Raw genomic sequence first — 21483 nt, forward strand, 5'->3', positions numbered from 1 at the left:
ATAACGCATGTGGGGTATGTGTGGTAGAATAAGAAAACCCAATAGATCGTCATATAATGGAGGAGGCACATCATCTAATAGTTTTGTTATATATGATCTGATAACGGGACAGTATTAGCCTAAGGAAGGAGAGGGAGGAACAGCAGTTCTGGGTAATACTGTAATATTCCAAGACAGATGAAATTGAGTATTTTTGAGGATTAACGCTGTACTGCCCATTTTTTCCTGATGATTAAAACAAAAATAGTTTTTCTGCTGCTACAAAACTTGAACTGAATAGGTTCTTAAAGCTGACAGTGTTTGTTCTCTTTTCAATACTGCAGGTGTGACTTCATGGCTCTTCAGAAAGTCTACTTGATTGGGATTCTCTAATACAGGTGTGTTCCCCAAAACAGGTTGTTTCTTCTTTTCTAATGTTGAAGTCTTCTATGCTCCGAATAGATACACCTCAGTATCAAAGGAAGTGTTGTCATGGGCTCTATATTCTTTTTATACTGATCAATTTAGACTTTCTGTGGAAAAGACTTTCCTCAGATGCCATAGATGGATGAACTGGGCTTACTCAGTTAACTGCGTATTTCTTCTGGTTAATAATAGAAAACCAGAAGATGAGATTCAACTGTCTCTAGTTTTACTCAGACTGATGAAAGACCCTGGCTTGAATGACTTGTATTGAGTTTCAGATGAAACTCCTTTTGATGTAGGTTTGTCTTAGCTTTCTGTTAATTTGTAGAGAGGCTTATGATGAGAATTTTAAGTAGTTACAAGATTTTTTTTCTTAATACCTTCCTAAATGTGTTAAGTAGATGAAACCTATATAAGCAATTAAAATGATATGTTGCTACGGTGAATAGCATACATATTTTCAAATGTATACTTTAAGCCTCTGTGTAAAAGTGTCGTGATGGAGATCACAAAGCTAGAAAAGTGCTGTGTCCCCTCAAAAATAGTTGAGCAAATCCTTGTGAATTTTCTGCATGTCTTAGTGATATACCTTAACTTTATAAAGGAAATATGGAATATAGGGAGATGAGTTAGTTGTAGTGAAGTGTAAAAGCTGACTTCCAACACTAGTTAGATCTTTGTTTAAAAGCCATTCCAGCATCTGTGCTTAAAATTGCAAAATCTGAAAGTAGCTCTGAATAAAGCTATTTCCTAACGCTTCTCTTGGCCAGAGATACAGAGCTTATTTAAATCCTGTTTTATCAATTGATGATAAAGCTAAAGGTAAAACACAGAACTAATATGTACAGATTTGTACCATAGTCTGAGACTTGCAGAACACATCAGCATTGTGACATTATGCAGAATGGAACATTGTGAATAAATTCTTCCTTAAGTCTGGCCAACACAAATGTACTTTAGCAGTTGCTAGATGTGCTGCATTTTGAATTAACGCATATTAACATGGCTGTCATCCAAAACGGTTAGTTTTGTAAACAATCAAAAGCCATCTGGACGTGGTCCTGGGCAGCCAGCTGTGGGAGGCCCTGCTTGAGCAGAGTGTTGGACCAGATAAACCCCACAGGTTTCTTCCAACCTCAGCCATTCTGTGAATTGCAATTTGCTTACTGCCTAAAACTTGAATCATAGAATCATTAAGGTTGGAAGAGACCTCCAAGATCATCTGGTCGAACCATCATGATACTACCAATGTCACCCGCTAAACCCTAAGCACCAGGTCCAACCTTTCCTTGAACACCCCCAGGGGGAGTGATGCCACTACTTCCCTGGGCAACCTGTTCCGATGCTTGACTGCTCTTTCTGAGAAGAAATGTCTCCTAATTTCAAACCTAAACCTCCGCTGGTGCAACTTGAGGCCATTCCCTCTAGTCCTATCACTAGCTACCTGTGAGAAGAGGCTGACCCCCAGCTCCCAACACCTCATAGCAAGCCTACAGAATTGTAGATGAGATTAGATTTATTAGATCAAGTCTTAAAACTGGATATTCTAAATAAACCAAAGCATGTGGACCTCCTGTTGAATACGTTGGGCACTTTGCTGTTCTCTACTGGAGGATTTAGCCCTTCATTCTTAGTGGTTGTGTCAGCTTGTGCAGACCTTAATGTGCATGGTATGACATCATACTGATAGTGGATGAGAAGTTATTGCTGAGAGGAGAAGTTATTTTATCTATTGTAGAAGGTTCTGCTATTTTAAAACTTTACAAGACCTTATTGTAGACCATAAGTGTTTAAAACACAAATTTGTATCTGATTCCTCTGCTGGGTGACAGTTTCATATTTAACCAACGTTTATCTGCATAGGAATGGCATAACTGTGAGCATCTCTCTGGTATCTGTTTGAAGAGGACACTGTTGGGGGGCCCAGGTATTTCTTTTATATTTTATAGTTGTAGAGGTGTCCGGACTCTGTAATGGTCAAAGATTTCCAGTAGAAGAGGATGAGACAAGAATTAAATGCATGTGGGAGACTCTGGACCTAGGCACTTCATGCTTTTGATGCTAGCTGGGAGGGAACTTGATAAACATTTTTACCAACTTTTCATAGGAAGAAACAGGTAAGGAACATGCATAATTGTTACGATTGATGTTAATGGAAAGACTTCTTTTATTTTCCGTTAGACCTCATGCAGAAGATATATTGTTCTGTTTGTTTTACCTTAAACTGTGATTTCAGTCATACACATATTCATTCAGAACTATTTTTGGATATAAACTGGGAATTGCATTATTGAATTGAAGCAGAGAGATTTTTTTAGCTTAAGTGTGGTTATTCATATAATGAGGTTTGAGCTGTTTTGTTTGTTTTTCCACTGAGAAAGCAATGTAGATGCAAGCATCTTTGCTACGGATGCAAGGGCCTGGCCTGATGCTTGTACTGATCTCTTCCTGCATAGATGCTGCTATAACTTCAGGGTCTGGCACTTGGATGGCTCTGGATAAAGGCTTTGTCTTGGCCAGTTCCTCTGTTGTAAAGTGAATGGCAGCTGTAAGTGATGGCTAAATAGGATCACCTCTTTAAAGATATTTGCTTTTGTTTAACTAATGGTCCTGTACTGAGGGTTTTGTTGAACTTGAAGGTGGATCTTTATTAACAATTATGAAACGAATGCTATGAAATCAAATTCTGTAAAGTATTTGTGTTGTTCTAGATGTTAATGATGATTTGATATATTGATAAATTGCTATAAAGTTCTAGCTTATACTTCATTCCTTCTTAAGAAAAAAGCAAACTTTTTTTATGATGGCTTGCAGTGGGATGAGGAGTCTATTCAAAAAGCAGGTTTCTTTAGTATCTTTAGTCCTGCAGGAAATTTTTACACATCTTTTGTTATTTTTCGTATAGTGAAATCTGAAAATACTGCAATTTTTTTCTTGCTCCATTTTCCAAATGTGTCCTAGTGAAGATATTTTGTAAATTGTTCTGCCGCTGCAAAAAGTGAAGCTCTTAGTTTTATTGCTGGTGAAGTTGTACAGTTAGACATGTTACTTCTCAGATTGTTTGTTTACAGGTTTTTTTCTGACACTTTGCTATTACCAAGGACTCAATTACAGTCTAATTGCACAGGGAGAGTGCATTCATTGTAGACATTAATTTCCATTTTTTCTGGAACTGCATAATACAATTAAATCAGTGCTAGTTGCTTATCATACAAATAAAAAAACTTTGCCATTTTGCCAAGCAGTCCTCCAGAAGATATGTGGAAAACATTCTCATTGCTAAGGTATCGAGTAAACTCAAGTCCAGACCATGAGGAATGATTCCTATTGATCCTAACGCAGTTACTGTCCCCTATCACTGACATGACTAAACTGTATTCATAAACTGTGGTGTGCCTGTTGGTTTATTTTTTTGAATATTGGTAAGTTCATTTGTTCATTTTAATGGCAAACTTAGGCAAACTGTCAGTCTTGGGATATGCTCAGTTCTTGAATTAGTTCATTCTGGCTTTGGATTATAACACTTTAATTCTTTAAATGCTAGCATGCATTTTTTTCCCCCACGAAAAAAAAATCTCTAGCATTTAAAAGGAAAGATCTTTGAAAGTAAACAGATCTGTGCTGAAACAAGACTTTGTTTAAAGGGCAGTATCAAAAGAAATTTGTTTTCTTTGTATCCTACAGTCCTGACCCAAGTTCTTCAGAGGTTTTTCAAAAGCACAAAACCATTATTTCTTCAAGCATTTGCCCATACATATTTTGACATGTTCTTCTGGCACCACCGAAGTTCAGGCTCTTTCCATTGTCTTATGGTGGGAGTAAAGCTTTTCTGGTTAATGAGTAGTAGCCGGAAGATGTTTTCTGCACATCCAGCCTGGCCTATGTTTGTTCTTGGCGCTCGGTGGAATTATATTGCCTTTTCCGTACAGCGTCAGTGTCTTCGGAGCTCTAGACTCTGACAGAGCGACTCTAAGAGGTTTGCTCTGTCTAGATGAATAGAATGGTTTTTCTGAGCCATTTATCTTAAAATCAAGCTTAACTGGTGCCAATTTAAGATTAATGGAAGTTTTTATTCAGAGAGCCAACATAAATATCCTCCCTTTAGAAGCTTAGAAAGACATAGCAGAAAGTAAAGAAAGAAAAGCAGGGTTAACTTATTTCTCAAGCTCAAACCTAAGAAAGCTCTTCCTCTGTCCCCAAGTGACAGTCTGCGCTTGTTACAAACCTGGCGTGGTGTGCAGGGAGCTTCCTCAAGCTGGGTAACAGGCAAGGTCCTCAGACTGCGAGCAGGCTTGCTCTTACCTTTTCATTCTCATCTGGTTATTGACTGGAAATTTATTCAGGCATGTAAGTGGAATGAATATGTGCAATTTATTTCGGAATTTTGACTGAGATGAGTTTCAAAGCTAATTAATCTCTTGGGGCTGACTGACCCTCTGTACTCCTGAAGTGCTTGCATGGTGCTTGCATATGCATGCAGATGTTCTTAAGGTTTTCCTCTGTCTGCTAGTAAAGTCTAGCTAGAGCCAACAGTCTCTTCTTAGCCTACACCATGTTCTTTGCCTGGCATTTTAGGTAATTGATTTTCTCTTTTTCACAGCTATTCCAACCTCCTAGAGAATCTCTCCTAATTGGTCATATATTATTGTTGCTACTTCTTGGAATCTTTTATTATTTATTACACAAGCTCTTGGGTTAGAAATGCTCTTCTACCTTCTTTCATATACCCCAACCTCCACACCTTTCCGTATGGACTTACAAATTTTCTTCATTGGGGATTTTCTGAGGGGGTCCTTCATGATGTTGCAGTCAAAGATGACTGGATTTAAATACTGTCTCTCTTGCACAGTTCTGTACTAACTGTGGACCTAGCTAATGTCTGTCTCATTAGGGAGATTGCAGTGTTGCCAGTGAATGCCTCAGGGCTTTCCCCAAAAACCCTTGGAAGTGTCATATTTTTTTCTTGTTCCTTCCCATTTATTCTTTCTCTGTTCCTTACTCTGTTACATATCTATGGTATGGAGGCTCTTGAGATTTTCTTTGAAACAAACTTTCTGCAAGACTGTTTTTTTTTTCAGTGACATTAATTTTCCAGTCCTGGATGAAAACTACCAGGAGCTGAGGCAACTTTTCTCAAAACATGCTTTTAAAAGGAAGGTCGAGCCTGTTTCTTCTTCATCAATGGGATACTTATTTTTATCATTGTCCTTGGGCTCCAAATTGTAGTCAGTGTAATGTATCTGTGTTGTTCCCACATAACTACTTACTGTGCACAAGCCTGCAAAAGCTCTGGCGGGTGGCTAGCTAGAGACAGATGTCACACAACATAAGCATTTCCTCACATAAATTTTTGTCAGGTGTCAAGAGGAAGAAAATTCATGATATTTCCTGTAGACCAGTACCTAGTTCGTCTGTTAGTGATTCTCTTAATTTGAACACATTGCTTTAAAATAAATAAATAAATAAGCTCTTGTTCAAGGAGGCATGTGAAATTCCTCAAAAGTCACTGCAAAGCTTCTATATATTCTTGAGAGCAATCCTCTCCCACCTAAAAAAGCACTATTGAAATTAGTTACAGATACCCAGCAGAGCTAGCTTAGATGTCAGGGAAAGAAGAGAATGGATGACATTTGGAGGTAGAAAAAATTGCTTATCTCAGAATTTAAAACCGTAGACCTCTGCATTCTGCTTATGGCACAATTTTGATTGACTCTTAAACTTCCAAAGATTAGAGAGAAGACTTTGGGGAAAGAAAGCTTGTTCCTAAAATAAATAAATAAATTGCAGGCAACTCTTGAGACTGAGAATATTGCATCATTTATAATACTCCTTGGCTTCAGAATTCCGGAGAGAAGGTTTCACACACTTACTCTGAATGCAAACATTTTATATATGAGTAGGAAAGCTGTGGTATAATCATTGCCCTTCTCATAAATAGTGCAAATTTTCAGACTTATGCATTACTGTAATATTGGACTGCTTACCTGTGACGTATTTAGGGCTGTGCTAATAGTTTGCCTTCTGGCAGTTCATGGTTTTGAATCCATCAATAGTGATGTATATAGCTGTCTTTAAGAGATTTAAGTATAGTAGCCCATGTGCTTTTTTTAAGAGCATTTTTTCCTACCTCTAAAAAAAAAAAAGTGACGTAGGTTATCAGCTGGTAGTGCTGTTTCAGTTACAGCAGCATGGTTTTCTCTTCTATTTTAAGCTCTTTGTGAGTAGTTCTTGGTCAGAAAAATACAAGCAAAGCCCCTGCATTAGTCAAAAAATACTGTATGAGGAATGCTAGATTTCACCTTAAATTCCTGAGTGACACTGTGGGGCCTTCTCTTCAGGTAATGCCTTGGCTGTCTTTTTCCATTCATGGAAAATCATGATGGGGTTACATTGTGTAATTTTGATGTGCATAAGGCATTTACTTGAAATGGGCAAAAGGCTGCAGATGGATCATCAAGCTCACCTTTAACCTTACAGGGAAGGTCAAAGGCCATCCCATTGCTGGCTGATTAGTTTGCTGGAGTACATTTGCTCACTGAACTCTCCACAGAACTTCACAACCTCAGTGCCCTCTGAGAAATATTAATACAGATCACACACAAGTGGCTTTTTGAGAGAGTGGTTTCTTAAGAGTTTTTTTAAGCAGGTGGATGCTCATATTAATACAACACTTGCAGTAGTAAGAGCATTTACTGGATGGGAATGGATTAACACTCTATAAAATGCTCCTTATTTGTACAGTAACACGAGTTTTTTTTTTTTCCTTATGTACTGCCTGTTTGGTATTTCCCCAGTGCCACCTTCTGTATTTACTCTTCCTTTAGTGTTTTCAGTCACTAGCAGAGAAAGCTAGTTGTATAGTTACTTGTGATGCTGCAGATAGTAACATGGGTACCACTGACCTGCAGCACCTCCAGTCGGGCTCATTACAAGTATGGATAGTAAGAGTGGACTCTAGACAGGGACAGATCTGCATTAAAATGTGGAGGTAGGTAAGGCAAGTGAAAATGTGAGCTTTCATCTACAGCAGAGGTTAAATTGGAGATGAAATGTCTGATCTAGTTAATCATTGGCCACCAGAGTATGTGCCGTTGTGAAATAATACTGGAATTTCATCTAAGTAAATACTGTTACTGTAATTTCTGAGACAGAAGTGGCTTACTTAATCCAGAAAAAAAAACACTGTTAGAGCACTAAAGCATAATTTATTGTCTGTGTACTGCTGTTGAGTGCAGCAGCATAACTGGATGTCTACATGATCTGCGTTAGCAGACCTGAAGTGAATAGATACAGTAGTGAGATGTTGGTATTTTTTTTACCTGAAGTTTTTTTTACTACTTGTAATGGAGATCTAATAAAATCTTGTTTGGAAAAATACATCTCTATATATAAAGTGTATAGAAAGATACAAAGTATTGTCACCATTGCTGATAGCTTAAATGTCCCGAAACTATGCTTCATCTTTGAAATGAAAGTAGCTATCTTGCACATTTCTCTAGCCAAGGAAGGAGGAGAACAGTATTTTCTCTGAAAAACTTCAAACAAACGTAGAATATCTGGAAAAGCAGCAGTTGGGAGGGTAAGAAAATAGTTTCGATGCTTACTAGGTGAGAGGGAAGTAGAATCATAGTGTGATTTAAATGAATATTAAGTTAGTCGGTAACAGAAAACTTTAAAATATTGTGTTTAAAAGCAAGTTGATGCAGTTAATACTAGCAAAGCTTAACTGCAGGTTTTCTTATTTCCTGTTATTATAGTCATTGGTCGTTAAGCTATTCCAGTGGTTTATTAGTCAACAACTGCAATCTTGAATATTTTAAAGGAAGAAAGGAGGGAACAAAAATGGTTTTGTTCTTTTAAAACAAGCTTTTTTTTTTCCCTGATGCTGAATTACATTATTCAGAGGATCTTAGTTCATGGTTTTGCGGTGTTGTTGTCTAGGTTGTTGAACTAGATGAGGATATGAGTCAGATTGAATACCTCTATTTTGTACATGAACTCCCATCTAGTACTTCTCCTTTGGCTCTTAATGTTAGTCTGTTTACTCATTAAATTCCTTCTACACTTCAATTTTGAGTCTGGAATTTGCTTTAAAAGCAGGGATTTTTTGTTTTGCTTTAAGTTTGCGTTTCTATAGAATGCAGAATCTTTTTTTCCTGAATTAGTGGTAGTCAGATAAAATTATTATTTGTATCTTAATTTTTGCTCTTGATAAATGTTGATAATTCCCAGTGTATGTTCAGTCTGCCTATGTGTGTGGCTTTTGTACAGACAGAATTGAAGAATTGGTCAAAATGGCAGAAGTAAACTTGGCAAAAAAACAAGAGTATGTATTTTTTTAAAAAAAAAAAAGGCAAACAAATGGGAGAAAAAAATTCCAAACAGTTAGAAATCTCTGATGTCTGAATGGTCTTTTTGTTTACCGTGGTAAACTAGAAGCCAGCAAAATGGTTTAAGTGAAAATAATAAAATGTTCTTTAGTAGGTATTGTCCAAATCCAGGCAGTAAAATTATGAAGAGTTAGGTAGGAAAATAGCAAACAACTGAATGTTTGAACTTCTAAGGAGTTCTTCATGTTTATTCCACTTCCTCTTTCTGTGAATTTTCACTAAAAGAAATACTTTTTTCTACTAATACTAATGTATGGTGTTAGGTTTGCAATTATATATAACTTAAACTTTTCATTGTTGAAATGCTGAGTGTGTTAACAGTGAATATTACTAATTTCATCAGTCAGTAAGAGCTAGTTTATCAGCAAAAGCAAACAAGAAAATAGTTTTGTTTTATTTTTTCTTCCTTCCCTTCTTCCTCAGATTTGTGGGTCTGTACTTCCAGGCAGAATTTGTACAGACAGAAAATTCTGAATGTGGCTTGACTTGATCTTGGCAGTGTTTCTAATGAGTGTCCCATGGACAGTATCAAGTTCAGGGGGTTCTACTCTAGCACTGAGGAGCAGAACCCTGAGCAGTAACCTGGTATCAGTGAACACATTTCTTCATTGTTCTCTTTAAAAGAGCAACAGAAAATGAGTGAGTATTCTGGACTTGCAAGTAGTCATAACCAGATGATTGCTGAAGATTCAGGAATTCAGACAAAGCCTGAACACTCTCATGAAGTTCTTCAGGAAGATATTGAGATGAGTAGTGGATCTAGTGGAAATGACTTCAGTGGAAATGAAACAAATGAAAACTACTCCAGCGGGCATGATTCTCATGGCCATGAATCTGATGAAAATGGGAAAGATTCAGCAATGCTCATGGAATCTTCAGACTGTCATAAAAGGTAGTATTTGGTATTAAATAAAGTCCACTTGTGTTTGTGTCACTGAAAGCTTTTTGCATTTGAATCTAATTTCCAAGTAATTATTGTATAAAGTGTGTTTTCAGATTGAGGCTTAGTGTTCTTTTTCCCCTAGTTAACCTGCGTTTTGTATAATGTAAGTTGTGTAACTGATAAAGAGCAGGTTTCTCAAAGCCACCTTAATTTGTATGTTTTATCACTGCTTGTTTGCTTGGTTCTATTTGTGTTCTTTGGTAAACCAGCTTCTACAATTATATAGCAAAAAGCGTCAGCCTCTTTTAACAGTCAGGATGCAACTGTGCTATTTTCATCTTTTAAAAAGCTTAGTGTACAGAGCAAAGCTAGAGTAAGAAGAACCTTCTGAAATGTCTTAACAGGTATAGTTTCCATTTGTTGTACCAAGCAGAATGTTTTTAAGTTTCATGTTCTAGACACCCAGTCATGAATAAAAAAATGTAAAGCTGAAATAAGTGTTACGTTAAGTTTACTCACATTAATGTCTGTCTTTGTTTGTTCTAGTTCAAGCTCAAATGCATTTAGTCTGATGATCGCAAACTCTGAGCACAATCAGTCTAGCAGCGGATGCAGGTAAGTAAATACACATATATTTTTGGTAATTTGCTTGTATGTGAGGCCAAAGATTGAAAACTAAATAGGTTGGGTGTTTTTTTGCTAAACCTAGAAGAGTACATGTAGGAGATAGTGCGGTCCTGTCTTTGATTCTCTTCCTGTCCATAATCGGCATCATGTCCTCTTAACTACTCAGTTGAATTAGAGCTCTTTGTAGCTGTTCCATGTGAACTGTGTGATGATTTGAGAGGTTATCTGACTTTGTTTGGATTTGGTAGCCTAACCTCCTTTTTTTTTTTTTGGTGGTTCACTTCAAATATAGTATTTTTTCTGAGGCAGGCTTTCCTTTAAATTTTCTGCTCTTCGGATTTTAGTCTGAAGCCTTTGCCTGGGAAAAACCTCGTAGTGTTTTAAAATCAGAATTCACCCATTGAGTTGGATGTGTTCTGATGTCCAGCAGCCGTATGATCTGCCTCTCCTGTGTTCCATTCGCCAGGATTCAAGCTTCAAGTCTGTAAGGACAGACCAACATCAGCTGCAGGAATACCTCTATATGAACTCTGCTTCTGACCCTGATAGCCTTGAGAAACCTGATGGCATTGAAGGCTCAAATTTGGACACTTCTGAGTGCCCTACTGTACTTGTTTATTTTTTTAATGAAGTCAGCCTCTGATCAGGAGACCAGAACCTGATCTTAGGCAGATCAAGCAATTTCTAGCTCTAGCATGCTGATGTTAAGATCCCTATCTACATATACCTGCCTGAAAGTGTTTCTACCTGATGCAGATCCTAAAGAAGTGGTAAATTAAAATCACACCTTTGCACCATTTGGTGCGTGATGAGCATAGTGTCTGCCTTGCAGACACCAGAAGATCTTGTTCCATGCTGTATCTTCAAGTGGAAATTGTTCTGGAGTTCACTTTTTGCTCAATATCAAGGACAGAGTGAACCAAAAGCATTTCTTAATCATCCTTTCCCACTGACTCAGTTTTCTTTACTGCAGGGTGTTGGAGGGTTACTTATCTCAGTTTGATACCTTTTTTTTTAAACCTTCATTAATAGCTCCCTGCTCAGAAATAAATGTGAATCCAGATTGTACAGTATTTCCCCAGCTGTCAGGCACTGTGCTATACAGAGCAGAATTTGATCATCTTCTGGGAATGGGAGACTGATAACCTCAGTTGACTGAGGATACCTAGAGAATGGTCTTGAAAGGGATGACTAAAATAGGATTAAAAGCTTTAGGGTTAGTCTTTGATTCAAAGACTATGGGGCTTTGAATTCAATGTTGGCACCACTCAACTACCTTTTCCTGTCCACATAAAGCAAAATGGAAAGCTCTTGTTTTTGTGTAATTCACTGATTCTTTACTCTGCAAGCCAAGCCTTCTCTGTGGCTTTCTACTGCGCCTAATACTTTGTATCTTCAGGGTAAAAAAAAATATAACTGATTTTTCCAAGGAGGCCAGTCTTCTGTATTTGCAGCTACTATAGGCTAACTTGGAAAAGTTTCTTTTCTTGCAAAAAATTCTGACCACATTGATTGAAGCATGCCCAAAGGCTACAAAAACCACAGTATGCTCTGTTACTTTGCCTTCTTTCCCTTTCTCTTCCTCCCTGCTGCCAGCGTAGTGTTCTTCTGTTAACAAGACACTGATTGCATCAGTTGAAACTGTCAAGCCACACTGTAGATATGATTTTAGTGTACAGGGTGAACATGAAGTTTCCCAAGGGAGTACTACATCATTTTCTCTTTTCCCTTGCCTTTATTTCTCAATATAAAATGGTCAATGATTCAGTGAATGATATGTTTATCCATAGTGCATTATGATGTAAACAAAAACTACCACTGCATATCCTAGTACAAGCCAGCTTTGTCACTTTCTAAGCATTTTGGGTGAAATATACCCAACACCTGTCAGATGAGTTGGTCTCCCTGAAGAACTTTTCAAAATTCTCAGAAAAATATTCAGAAATCCCCTTGAAAAAGTTACCTGGAAGCTGAAGCCACTTTATTGAGCACTTTGGATAGGGCAGCACAGTTGCCAAGATCATTGTTTCTGCAGGGGTCCTTAGGGTGACCTTGCAGAGAGTAACAGCCAAGACGATTGTGTAGTAATAGAAAACCTTCCTTTTGATAGGAAAGAATTGCTTTTTAGGAAGATTTTAGAATCCTCTAGTTTTTTGTGACTGATTCACTGCTTCCTACCCACCTGACCCACCCATCTTTTGTCGTCTTTCCTGTCCTTTCTCCTCCCTCCTTTTCCTTTTTGACTTTTGTCAGCATTTTTAAATGATGAGGAGATCAAGAACTGCAAAGGAAGGCAGTTTTCTGACACTAGCGCTGATTATCACTGTGGTTTGACCTTCTGCACTGAGACAATACTTCTGAACATGCACCTTAGAAATGTGAATGCAGTTTCTGTCTTCAGCTGCCTCCTGATTCTTCACCTTTCATATTTAGTCAAGTTTCTTTATCTTACTTAATGTATTGCCATGCTTAACTGGAATACATTTTTCCAAGCATTTCTCCATTTGTTTTGTTAACTTGATGCTCTCCCACTGCCATTCCCTTTTCAGGGACCTTTCCTATGAGAACCTGCTCGAACAGGAGGTGAAGACTTGAGTGGACCTCCTGCTTCTCTACTTTGAAGTCCATGAACATTTCTGAGAGTTTGAATTTGAAAGGAACTAAGGGATATACCACTAAAAAGGGGGAGGGAAACTGGTGCAAAAAAAAAGTTCTCTGGTGTTTGGGTGTATAAATGTGTTTCATAAACAGATGGTATATCTTACAACAAAAATTCAGGTAGTGGTGAATCTTCTATTTTAAGTGATTCTAACTAATATAAGAATTACTACAAATTCTGAATGTTTACACTACATGGTGGAAAAGTTAATATTTAGCTATGCAAAATTAGGCATGTGACAAATGTCAGTGTTTGGGTTTCTATGAGGATGATGTGTCACTTCAAGCATTCCAGTGACTTTTTATTTGTCTTTAATGTTACAGTAGCGAGCAGTCCACTAAAGCCAAAACACAAAAGGAGTTGTTGAAAACTCTACAAGAGCTGAAAGCTCACCTTCCTTCTGAAAAGCGAATTAAAGGCAAATCTAGTATCCTAACAACGTTGAAATATGCCCTTAAAAGCATTAAACAAGTTAAAGGTAATCAAGTATGACACTGCTTAAATAATTATGACCTGGATAAAATTAAACATTTAAATAAGAATTTAAATGTGGTTGTCTGCTTACAGCTAAGTTTGTTTGAAAACCTCATTAAGCAAATATTTGTCTTCTCATTTGTGGACTGTTAAGTTGGGTTTCTTCGGGATTTAAAGGTTTCTAGTAGATGAATATATTATGATGCTAACATGGGTATTTTAAGGTGGGTAAATGTGTATGGGTTACTGATAAGGAAACTCCACTGTAGAACAACTAACTTGGAATACTACCTAGACTTCCCAACTGCCCATTCTGTGCTTATGCCAAAAAACCACTTGTTCCGTTTATTGCTTCCAGGCTATTTATTGATGAGACCTTAAATTCTGACTATAAACTGTTTAATGTTCCCATGTAGCCAATGAGGAGTATTACCAATTGTTGATGATTAATGAATCCCAGCCTTCTGGACTCAATGTGTCATCTTACACAGTGGAAGAAGTTGAAACTATAACCTCAGAATACATCATGAAAAATGCAGTGAGTATGCTGACACAAGCCTGCAGCGTGCATGTAAAAATGTTTTCCAGAACTGGCATGCCTTCTCCTTACAAGGTTGGAGTTCCTGGCTAGGCCAAAATCTGAAGAAGCTAGCTGTTACCTTCAAGCGTATGTTCAGTAGAAACTTCAAGCTTTACTTTATGAAGTAAAGACTTCGCCAATAGCAGCTCAATTAAAGCTTTTTTTTCCGACAGTTAGATGGGAAATAAGTGAAAATTCTTGGTCTTCTGACTCATACCTCATGCTTAGAGACAATGGTGTGATATATCTCAATATCCACGTGATGCAGTGCAGTGTGAAATGTGTAAATCATTAGTTGTCATTTTAGAATAGTGGCTAAACTTGGAGAGTATCTTTGTCCAAAGCTTAGTCAAGGCATAGGGTGAGTTGTTTCAGCTAATCCTTACAGTAGGGGTTATTTGTTTCAACAGTTCTTCTTGTTAACGAGACTTAAAAGTGACCAAAGTGTTTGAACCATTGTGTGTTGTTGTGTCCTCTTCTGTGGTATTTGTCTGGTCTTTGCAACTGTTACAGGCTTATTCTATGATCCAGTGATACTGTCTTCTCTTTTAGATGAAAACAACTAGGATGATCAATGTAGTTTTTAGCAGTAATGATTGTCACAGTCACAGAATGATTATTTTCCTCATTCTCAGTGTTCTATGTTTATTATGGAGTCTTAAACAATAATTACATCTAAGTTTATTAGCCTATCTTCCTCTATTTTTTTTCTGAAGCCTTTTTCTGAACATACGCAGTTCTGAAATTAGTAAAGTAATGGAGAGATGGGGGATGTTCCCTAGCTTGATGTAGGTATTTTTTGTTTTACCTATGAATAATAAAATAAAGGTTGCCTGTAAGGTGAAACAAATAGGCAATCTAGAGTATAACTGAGAACTACAAATATCATAAAAGTTGCTCAATTGATCTCAAACATGAGTTTGTAAAAAAAAAAAAAAAAAAAAAACAGTGTTCTGACGTCAGTTCTTAAGTTTGTATATAGTAATACTGGATTGAGCACTAGAGGTTGTGACGCAGGAAACTCTTCTGTGTTGAGGAAAAAATACAACATGAAATGATGCAAGTGGAATTTGTGTATGGTTGTTTGGAGCTCTTTTTTCACCTGTATGCTCATTACTTTGTCAAGTGGCATAGAGCACTTTTCATTGAATGCATTGAATGGATAAAATAAGGTAAACACCTTTTCTCAAAACAGCTAAATTTCATGGGTGTAAAATATGCCTGTGACGCTTTCTTGAAACCAAAATGTGTAGTTTTAAAGTTGAAAGCTCTTCATTTCTTAATTTGTAAATTCTGCATCATAAAATATTAGGCAACAATGGCATATTGGTTTAGGGCATGTAACCTGAGAAGATCCTAGTGTATTAATCTTACTGCATAGTTCAAAAACCGTGCTGTATGCATCTGTTTCACAAGGACATTAAATTTATTTTACTGCCCCCTAAACAGATGTGATTTAACTCTCTTTATTCTGTTTCCTTAATTTTTTCTTTGAACTTAATGCTTTTATCTTGGTATCTTGTTTTATCTTGTCTAAGCAATGTATTATTTAGCCATGTATTATTTAGCAATGTATTATTTATTATTATGGATTGAAGAATGTGTTGTTTTTTCAACTGTCTAAATTTGAGACTTCTTTTTAGGATATGTTTGCTGTAGCTGTTTCTCTGATTACTGGGAAAATTGTCTACATCTCTGATCAAGCTGCTTCTATTCTTCGCTGTAAGAGAGGTTATTTTAAAAATGCCAAATTTGTGGAGTTCCTGGCACCTCAGGATGTCAGTGTTTTCTATACTTCTACTACCCCATACAGATTGCCATCTTGGAATATTTGCAATAGAGCTGGTGAGTGGTCTCAACAGCAGATAGTTCTCTGACCTTCCTTCAGTCATGCAGATGCAAATCCTTAAACTGATTTTTGTAATATCCTTTCATCCTTCTCCATCACTTCATGGGAGTACAATACACATTACTAGAACATCTCTGAACAGTATGAGGTGTATAACATGCTTTTATGAATTGCCAAAGCTTGTCTGTTGGCTAAAAGTTTTTTGATTGCCACTGTTCATTGGTTTCTGGGGCCCCTTTTATCCAACTGATGATTGAAAGCAAAGAAGGTATTCATGCTGAAAGTGGATTTGTTTTCAACATTTTCTTGCAATCAAGTGACCATAATTTAAAAAAACATTCTCCTTAGATCTAAGGAGCAAAATATTTGTCTTTCTACTATAAAATATGTATGATTTGAATACTGTACGCCTTGATTACTGTGTCGGAAGATGTACTTCAGCTAACGTCACTGCAGTAACCAAGTGTAACTGTATGCCTATTCTTTTAGCCGTAGGAAAAAGGATGTCAGGCATGCTGATAGTGAAGGATTAGACCTCTTAGGGCACTTGATATTTATTTGTGTGAGGGTTGTTTTACTTGTGCAGTAGCAGCTGTTGGGAATTGAGAAATAGCTGCCAAATATTTTTAAGCAAACACTTGGAATTCAAAGTCTGCTCTGAATATTTGAAATTCCAATCCCTGTATACTAAGTCTATAAAGTTAAGACAGAGTGAACCATATTCAACTTGAAAAACAGTTAACAATAAATATATACCAAGTACATTAAACAGGGCAGAAAAGACCTTGTGAAGTCTCTAGTCCGTCAGGTTCAAAAAAGATTCAGTTGTGAACTTTGACCATGTGATCCTCCTTGTGCATGTTACTTAGTTATGCAATCTATTTTTCCTGAAACATTTTTCTCTAGTTTTATTATGTTTATTATAGATTCGTATTTCAAAAATGCAGTAAGCAAAACTATATACTTTATTCCATGTATTGGCAGCCTTAGCTAGTGTTCAGAAGTATTGCATACTGAGGCCTTTGAAAGACCAGCGCTTGGCTACTCTTGAAAAGGAGGGAAATAAGCTTGATAGGGGAGGGGAGGAAGGCTTTGCTTAAAATAAATAAAATTAAGTTTGGGTTTTGCTGGTGGGTGGGGGCTATGCAGAGGGAGGTTGGCAAAAGTATTTGATCCTTCAGCTGTCCTCTCTAGGAAAGAGGTCTCATTTGGGGGGTCCTGGAGAATCAAACTTTTTCAATCAGTGGTGTAAGTTAGTGAAAAAGCTGACAAGTAAACAGTTCAAACTGGAGAACTGTGTAGATATGCTTTTGGCAGAAGTCTTAATAAGCAAGCAGCTGTGACTCACACCCGCCTCAGAAAAGCATAAAATCCAAAAAAAAAAAAAAAGGCTTTGGGGGACTTAAAAATTTTTTCAGACTAGATTCAGACTAGATTGCTTTTAATCCTGTTGGGGAAGAATTACTGTTTTAAATGTCATAACTTCATAGTAATTTGTTATAAAATGTTTAATATTTCTAGAGTCTTCCACCCAGGATTGCATGGAAGAGAAATCTTTTTTCTGTCGCATCAGGTAAAACAGTACTATAATGAGACTTAGCGTTATGCTATGAAACTGCGTTACAAAAGTATTTGACTTTTATAAGAATCATATGTTGTGCAAGTTTTGTATTTTTCCATAATGTGACCATAGGTAAAACGCATGCTTGTCCTCTAGTCATTTAACTTCCAGAAGCTACTCAGGAAACTGCAAAGTGCTTGCAGGAAGTTGCATCTTAGAAGTTAATCAGTCTGAATATTGACCTTTACACTGTGAATGGAGCTGATATGATATCTCACAGGCGCAGAAAGTCTTTACTTCAAGTTAAACTATTCTGTTCAGCATGTGCCGCAGGTCCTCTTTCATTGTAGAAGACTAATGGCAGATCTTGAATTTATCTCAAATGTCCAGTATAGGTAGATGTATGAGAGTAACTTGGTTTGTCTTTTTTGCTGTCACTACATGCTATATAGTTCTTCTTCTTTTTCCTTCTTGCTGCATGTTGCCTCTCTGGTAGCATTTCTGGAAAGAGAAATTGTGGGTCCTGTTAGTTACTTCTGGAGTAAATAAATGCTTATAATTAAGATATGAGCATAGTTTTAAATTAGAATGTTCGACTCCAGAGAGTTGGATTGGATGTATCGTAAAGGTTCTGCTGGTGTTACTGTAGACTTTTTCTTCTAATTAAAGTTGATTCCAAAAGCTTTAGCTTTGTAAAGCTGTGCTGTTACAACCTTATTACTTACATATGTATATATATGTCACTGTGTAAATGGTTATTTTTGCTGTTAGGCTTTGTATTGTTGGTAAGTCAGCAACTGTTCTTATAGGTAAGAACCTCTGAGACTGTTGTTTAAAATCAAAATAAATATTGAGTAAAAGGTGGTCTCTCTTAACGGAGGTGATATAGCAGTCTTCATAAAAATAAAACTATAGAGCCATCCCTTTGGAGGGTAAAATGGGATTTAATACCAGATTAAGATTAGTGGATCAATAAAACAACTTTATCATTAAGAAGGGTTTTTTTCTCTTTATCAAACTTCCACATGTGGGTCTTATTTCAATCAGGAAAGAGGACAATTCTTTATTGTAGTTGGTATGCAAAGGATGCCATCAGAATTAGGTTCTCATCTACTGAAAATTAAGGAAGCTAAATTTTTGGGTGCCGTTTTAGGAGCTATCATGCAGTCTTTTTGTCATTAAGAAAATTACAGTAGATAAATAAAAAGTGAGATGAATCTGTTGAAATAATCAACGCTGTTCAATTATTAGTGCAGGGAAGGAGCGTGAAAACGAGATTTGCTATCACCCGTTTCGGATGACTCCTTACCTTATCAAAGTACAAGATCCAGAAGTAGCAGAAGACCAGCTTTGCTGTGTGTTGCTTGCAGAAAAAGTGCATTCTGGTTACGAAGGTAATCCTTTCAGTGGACAAAGAGTAATTTGGTTTCATGAAATTAAGAACTGTTCCCGTTTTACTACAGGAATTTCTGTGCAGTTTGTCAGTTTAACACAACTGAATTTCAGTTTAAGAAAGCTAACTTGCATGAGTACTGTCAGTGATCTCAAGTTTTATTCAAGTGCAAGATAGCTGGTTTGGTTCTCTGCCCTTGCTGATAGTCTGTGAGATAGCAAGCTGCTTTCCTACGTGCTCTTATGCAAACTTTTAGACTTCACTCAGCATTTAATTGAAATTTGCAGCTTGAACTACTGTATGTATGCAAAAAATACTTTTTAATCTGCTTTTTTTCTTTCAGCACCCAGAATTCCTCCTGACAAAAGAATTTTTACAACTACACACACACCAACCTGTTTGTTCCAGGATGTAGACGAGAGGTAAATTACTAAATACTATTTTTCACATGTAGTGATAAGCAACCTGTCCAGTAACTTTTCAGGTTACTGTACAGGGATTAATAACTGGGTTAAAATTTTGTGTAACTACTGATAAGTTGTGTAACTCAGGAAAGGTGCATCTCCCAGTTTTCATTAAGACCACACTGTAATGTGTTTTCACACTTGAAGTGGAAAACTGCCTGCCTGCTAACAACTTGTTCTTCTGTTTTACTTCTGTCTGGGGCAAACCTGGATATAAATTCAGTCAGTGAAACCCACTGCCAGGAATACTCCTATGCCAGCAAGCATGACCCATCTGAGACTTCTATTTTTATTTAAGTCTGATCAAACTATTAGCAAACAATATTCTGCTGTCACTTTCTGCTGGCCAAGGTACAGTTAGAGGTGTGTCTTTTAAATATAACATTAGGACATTAGATCATGTTAAAACATCCTGTGTTCAGAGATGAAATTGTTCAGATTCTGCTGGCTGAAGGTTTCATGTTGCATTGACAGTCATGGAAGCTGATTAGAGTTAGTGCATATGAAACTACCCATGTTTCAGAGCAGAGCCAAGTAAGGTGCCTGTGATATCAAGGCATAAAAAGAGGTTCAGGAACTAAGGTGCAGACCAGGCTTTCCCTGAGTCTTTGGGACTGCTTTTGCCTATGACCTGTCAGAGGATGTTTAGGTGATGGAAATTTGAGGTCTATGAAAAGAACGGAAGATATTCCTTCAAAAAGAGTTGGGGACATAGGCTAAATAGGAGTCATTATTATAAAGCTCTTAAGGACAGGGTTGTACTTTGAAATATTGTAATACTTTGAAGGACTTTGAGAATTAGCTTGTTACTGAGCTGAAAATGGAGGCTTCCTTTTCCTGCTATTTTCTTTCCCTTGTTTTACTTCAGATTGTATTCGTGATGGTTTTTGATACGTGATGTGTAGGATTTTAATTTTTTTATCCTTAGTGAAAACTAAGTTGGCTACAATAATAGTATCTGAATTCTGAGATAAATCCCTCATTCCTAGAAGCTACTGGATCATTCTTTAGCTTCCTCTTCATCTGACAAGCAAGCCCAGCTCAATCTCTCTAATTATAGGTCTTACAATCTAGATCCTTGACTCTTCCACTGACCTTCATATTGGTCTAAAAACATGTTGTTTTTTTTGCATTAAAGTGACTGAATTTGCTTCTTTATAACTAAAGCAATAAATAAAAGTTTAAAATTTGATGCCTTAAGAGAGTAAGTGCTCTCTGTTCCAGCACAGGTTTTCATAAAACAGGTAGCAAAGAATGGGAACAAAGCAAAGAAGAGAGAACAACAACAAAGACATGTTTACTTCTTTTTACAACTTTATTTGAGGAAGTCCTTTCTAACTGAAGTCATTCTGAGTTGATAGGTATTTTCAACTCCTTTAGCCGTATAACTTTTTTTGCTGCTTTGACCTTGGCAGTGTTTTTTAATTGTCATTGTTTCAAAATGGTAGTATTTGGTATGAGCTGTCATGCCAGTTCCAGCTTTTTGAAGTTGTTGCTGTAGATCATTCACAAGCTTTTAAGACTTATTACTGAAGCAATTAGTTAACTAACAAGGCATAAGTTGCTCTTCTTGTTTTTCTCTGAATATCTCAGCCTCTTTACCAGAAGGGTATGTCATCTCTTTTGTGGAACTGATCTAATTTCAGTGGGTTTGAAAGTGCAGTGTCGAAGGCATTTGTTCCATAACGTTTGTGAGTTCCAATACAACGCAGTTTTGTGTCTGTTGTGCACTAGGGTTAAGTTCTTCATTAAAGGCATTCAGATAGCTGAGCATTGTACTGCTCCCCAGGCCTTCTTCAGCAACTGGGGCAGGGGAAGGGTATACATCACTTTGAGTTTACAAAGTGACTTGGTGTGTGGCAGCTTCTTAAATCTTACTGAGTAGTAGTGACTTGATGTATTTTATATTTACCAAAGCGTATTTTTGGAGGTTAGCTTTCAGGATAAGGTACAAAATGACATTTGTGAACTTTCATTCTTTTTCCTTAATGCTTTAAATGATCGCTTAAGGTGATTTCATCACATAAACTAGTTCCTCATGTCATTAGAAGAGGTTACTGTGCAGGAATTCAGAAATTACTTTTATTTTTTTATTCTAATTAATAATCTTGCTTCTTTGCAGCTCCTTTGAGTTAAACTCTTAACCTGCCTGTGAGAAAGTTTTCTTGATCCCTAGTCAGCTACCGGTTGCTAGTTTA

At 36.9% G+C, this 21483-nt stretch overlaps 1 protein-coding gene across 11 annotated transcripts in view; it reads left to right on the plus strand.

Moving 5' to 3' along the window:
• Positions 1 to 21483, plus strand: part of PER2 (period circadian regulator 2) — a 47243-nt gene that overhangs the window by 7858 nt on the left and 17902 nt on the right. Inside the window, exons 3-13 of one of the 11 annotated variants that reach the window (XM_083849296.1) lie at positions 324 to 377; positions 2269 to 2522; positions 2862 to 2953; positions 9420 to 9687; positions 10225 to 10293; positions 13288 to 13442; positions 13855 to 13976; positions 15662 to 15863; positions 17389 to 17440; positions 18680 to 18822; positions 19165 to 19243. In XM_083849296.1, coding sequence (XP_083705422.1) covers positions 9431 to 9687; positions 10225 to 10293; positions 13288 to 13442; positions 13855 to 13976; positions 15662 to 15863; positions 17389 to 17440; positions 18680 to 18822; positions 19165 to 19243 — 1079 coding nt within the window. In that variant the 5' untranslated portion in view covers positions 324 to 377; positions 2269 to 2522; positions 2862 to 2953; positions 9420 to 9430. Of the gene's footprint in view, positions 1 to 323; positions 378 to 2268; positions 2954 to 9218; positions 9688 to 10224; positions 10294 to 13287; positions 13443 to 13854; positions 13977 to 15661; positions 15864 to 17388; positions 17441 to 18679; positions 18823 to 19164; positions 19244 to 21483 lie in introns of all 11 variants that reach the window. The other 10 variants (XM_083849298.1, XM_083849289.1, XM_083849293.1 and 7 more) reach the window with 10 other exon arrangements.

The sequence above is a fragment of the Anser anser genome, assembly GCF_964211835.1.
Source record: "Anser anser genome assembly, chromosome: 9".
In the NCBI taxonomy this organism is placed as follows: domain Eukaryota; kingdom Metazoa; phylum Chordata; class Aves; order Anseriformes; family Anatidae; genus Anser; species Anser anser.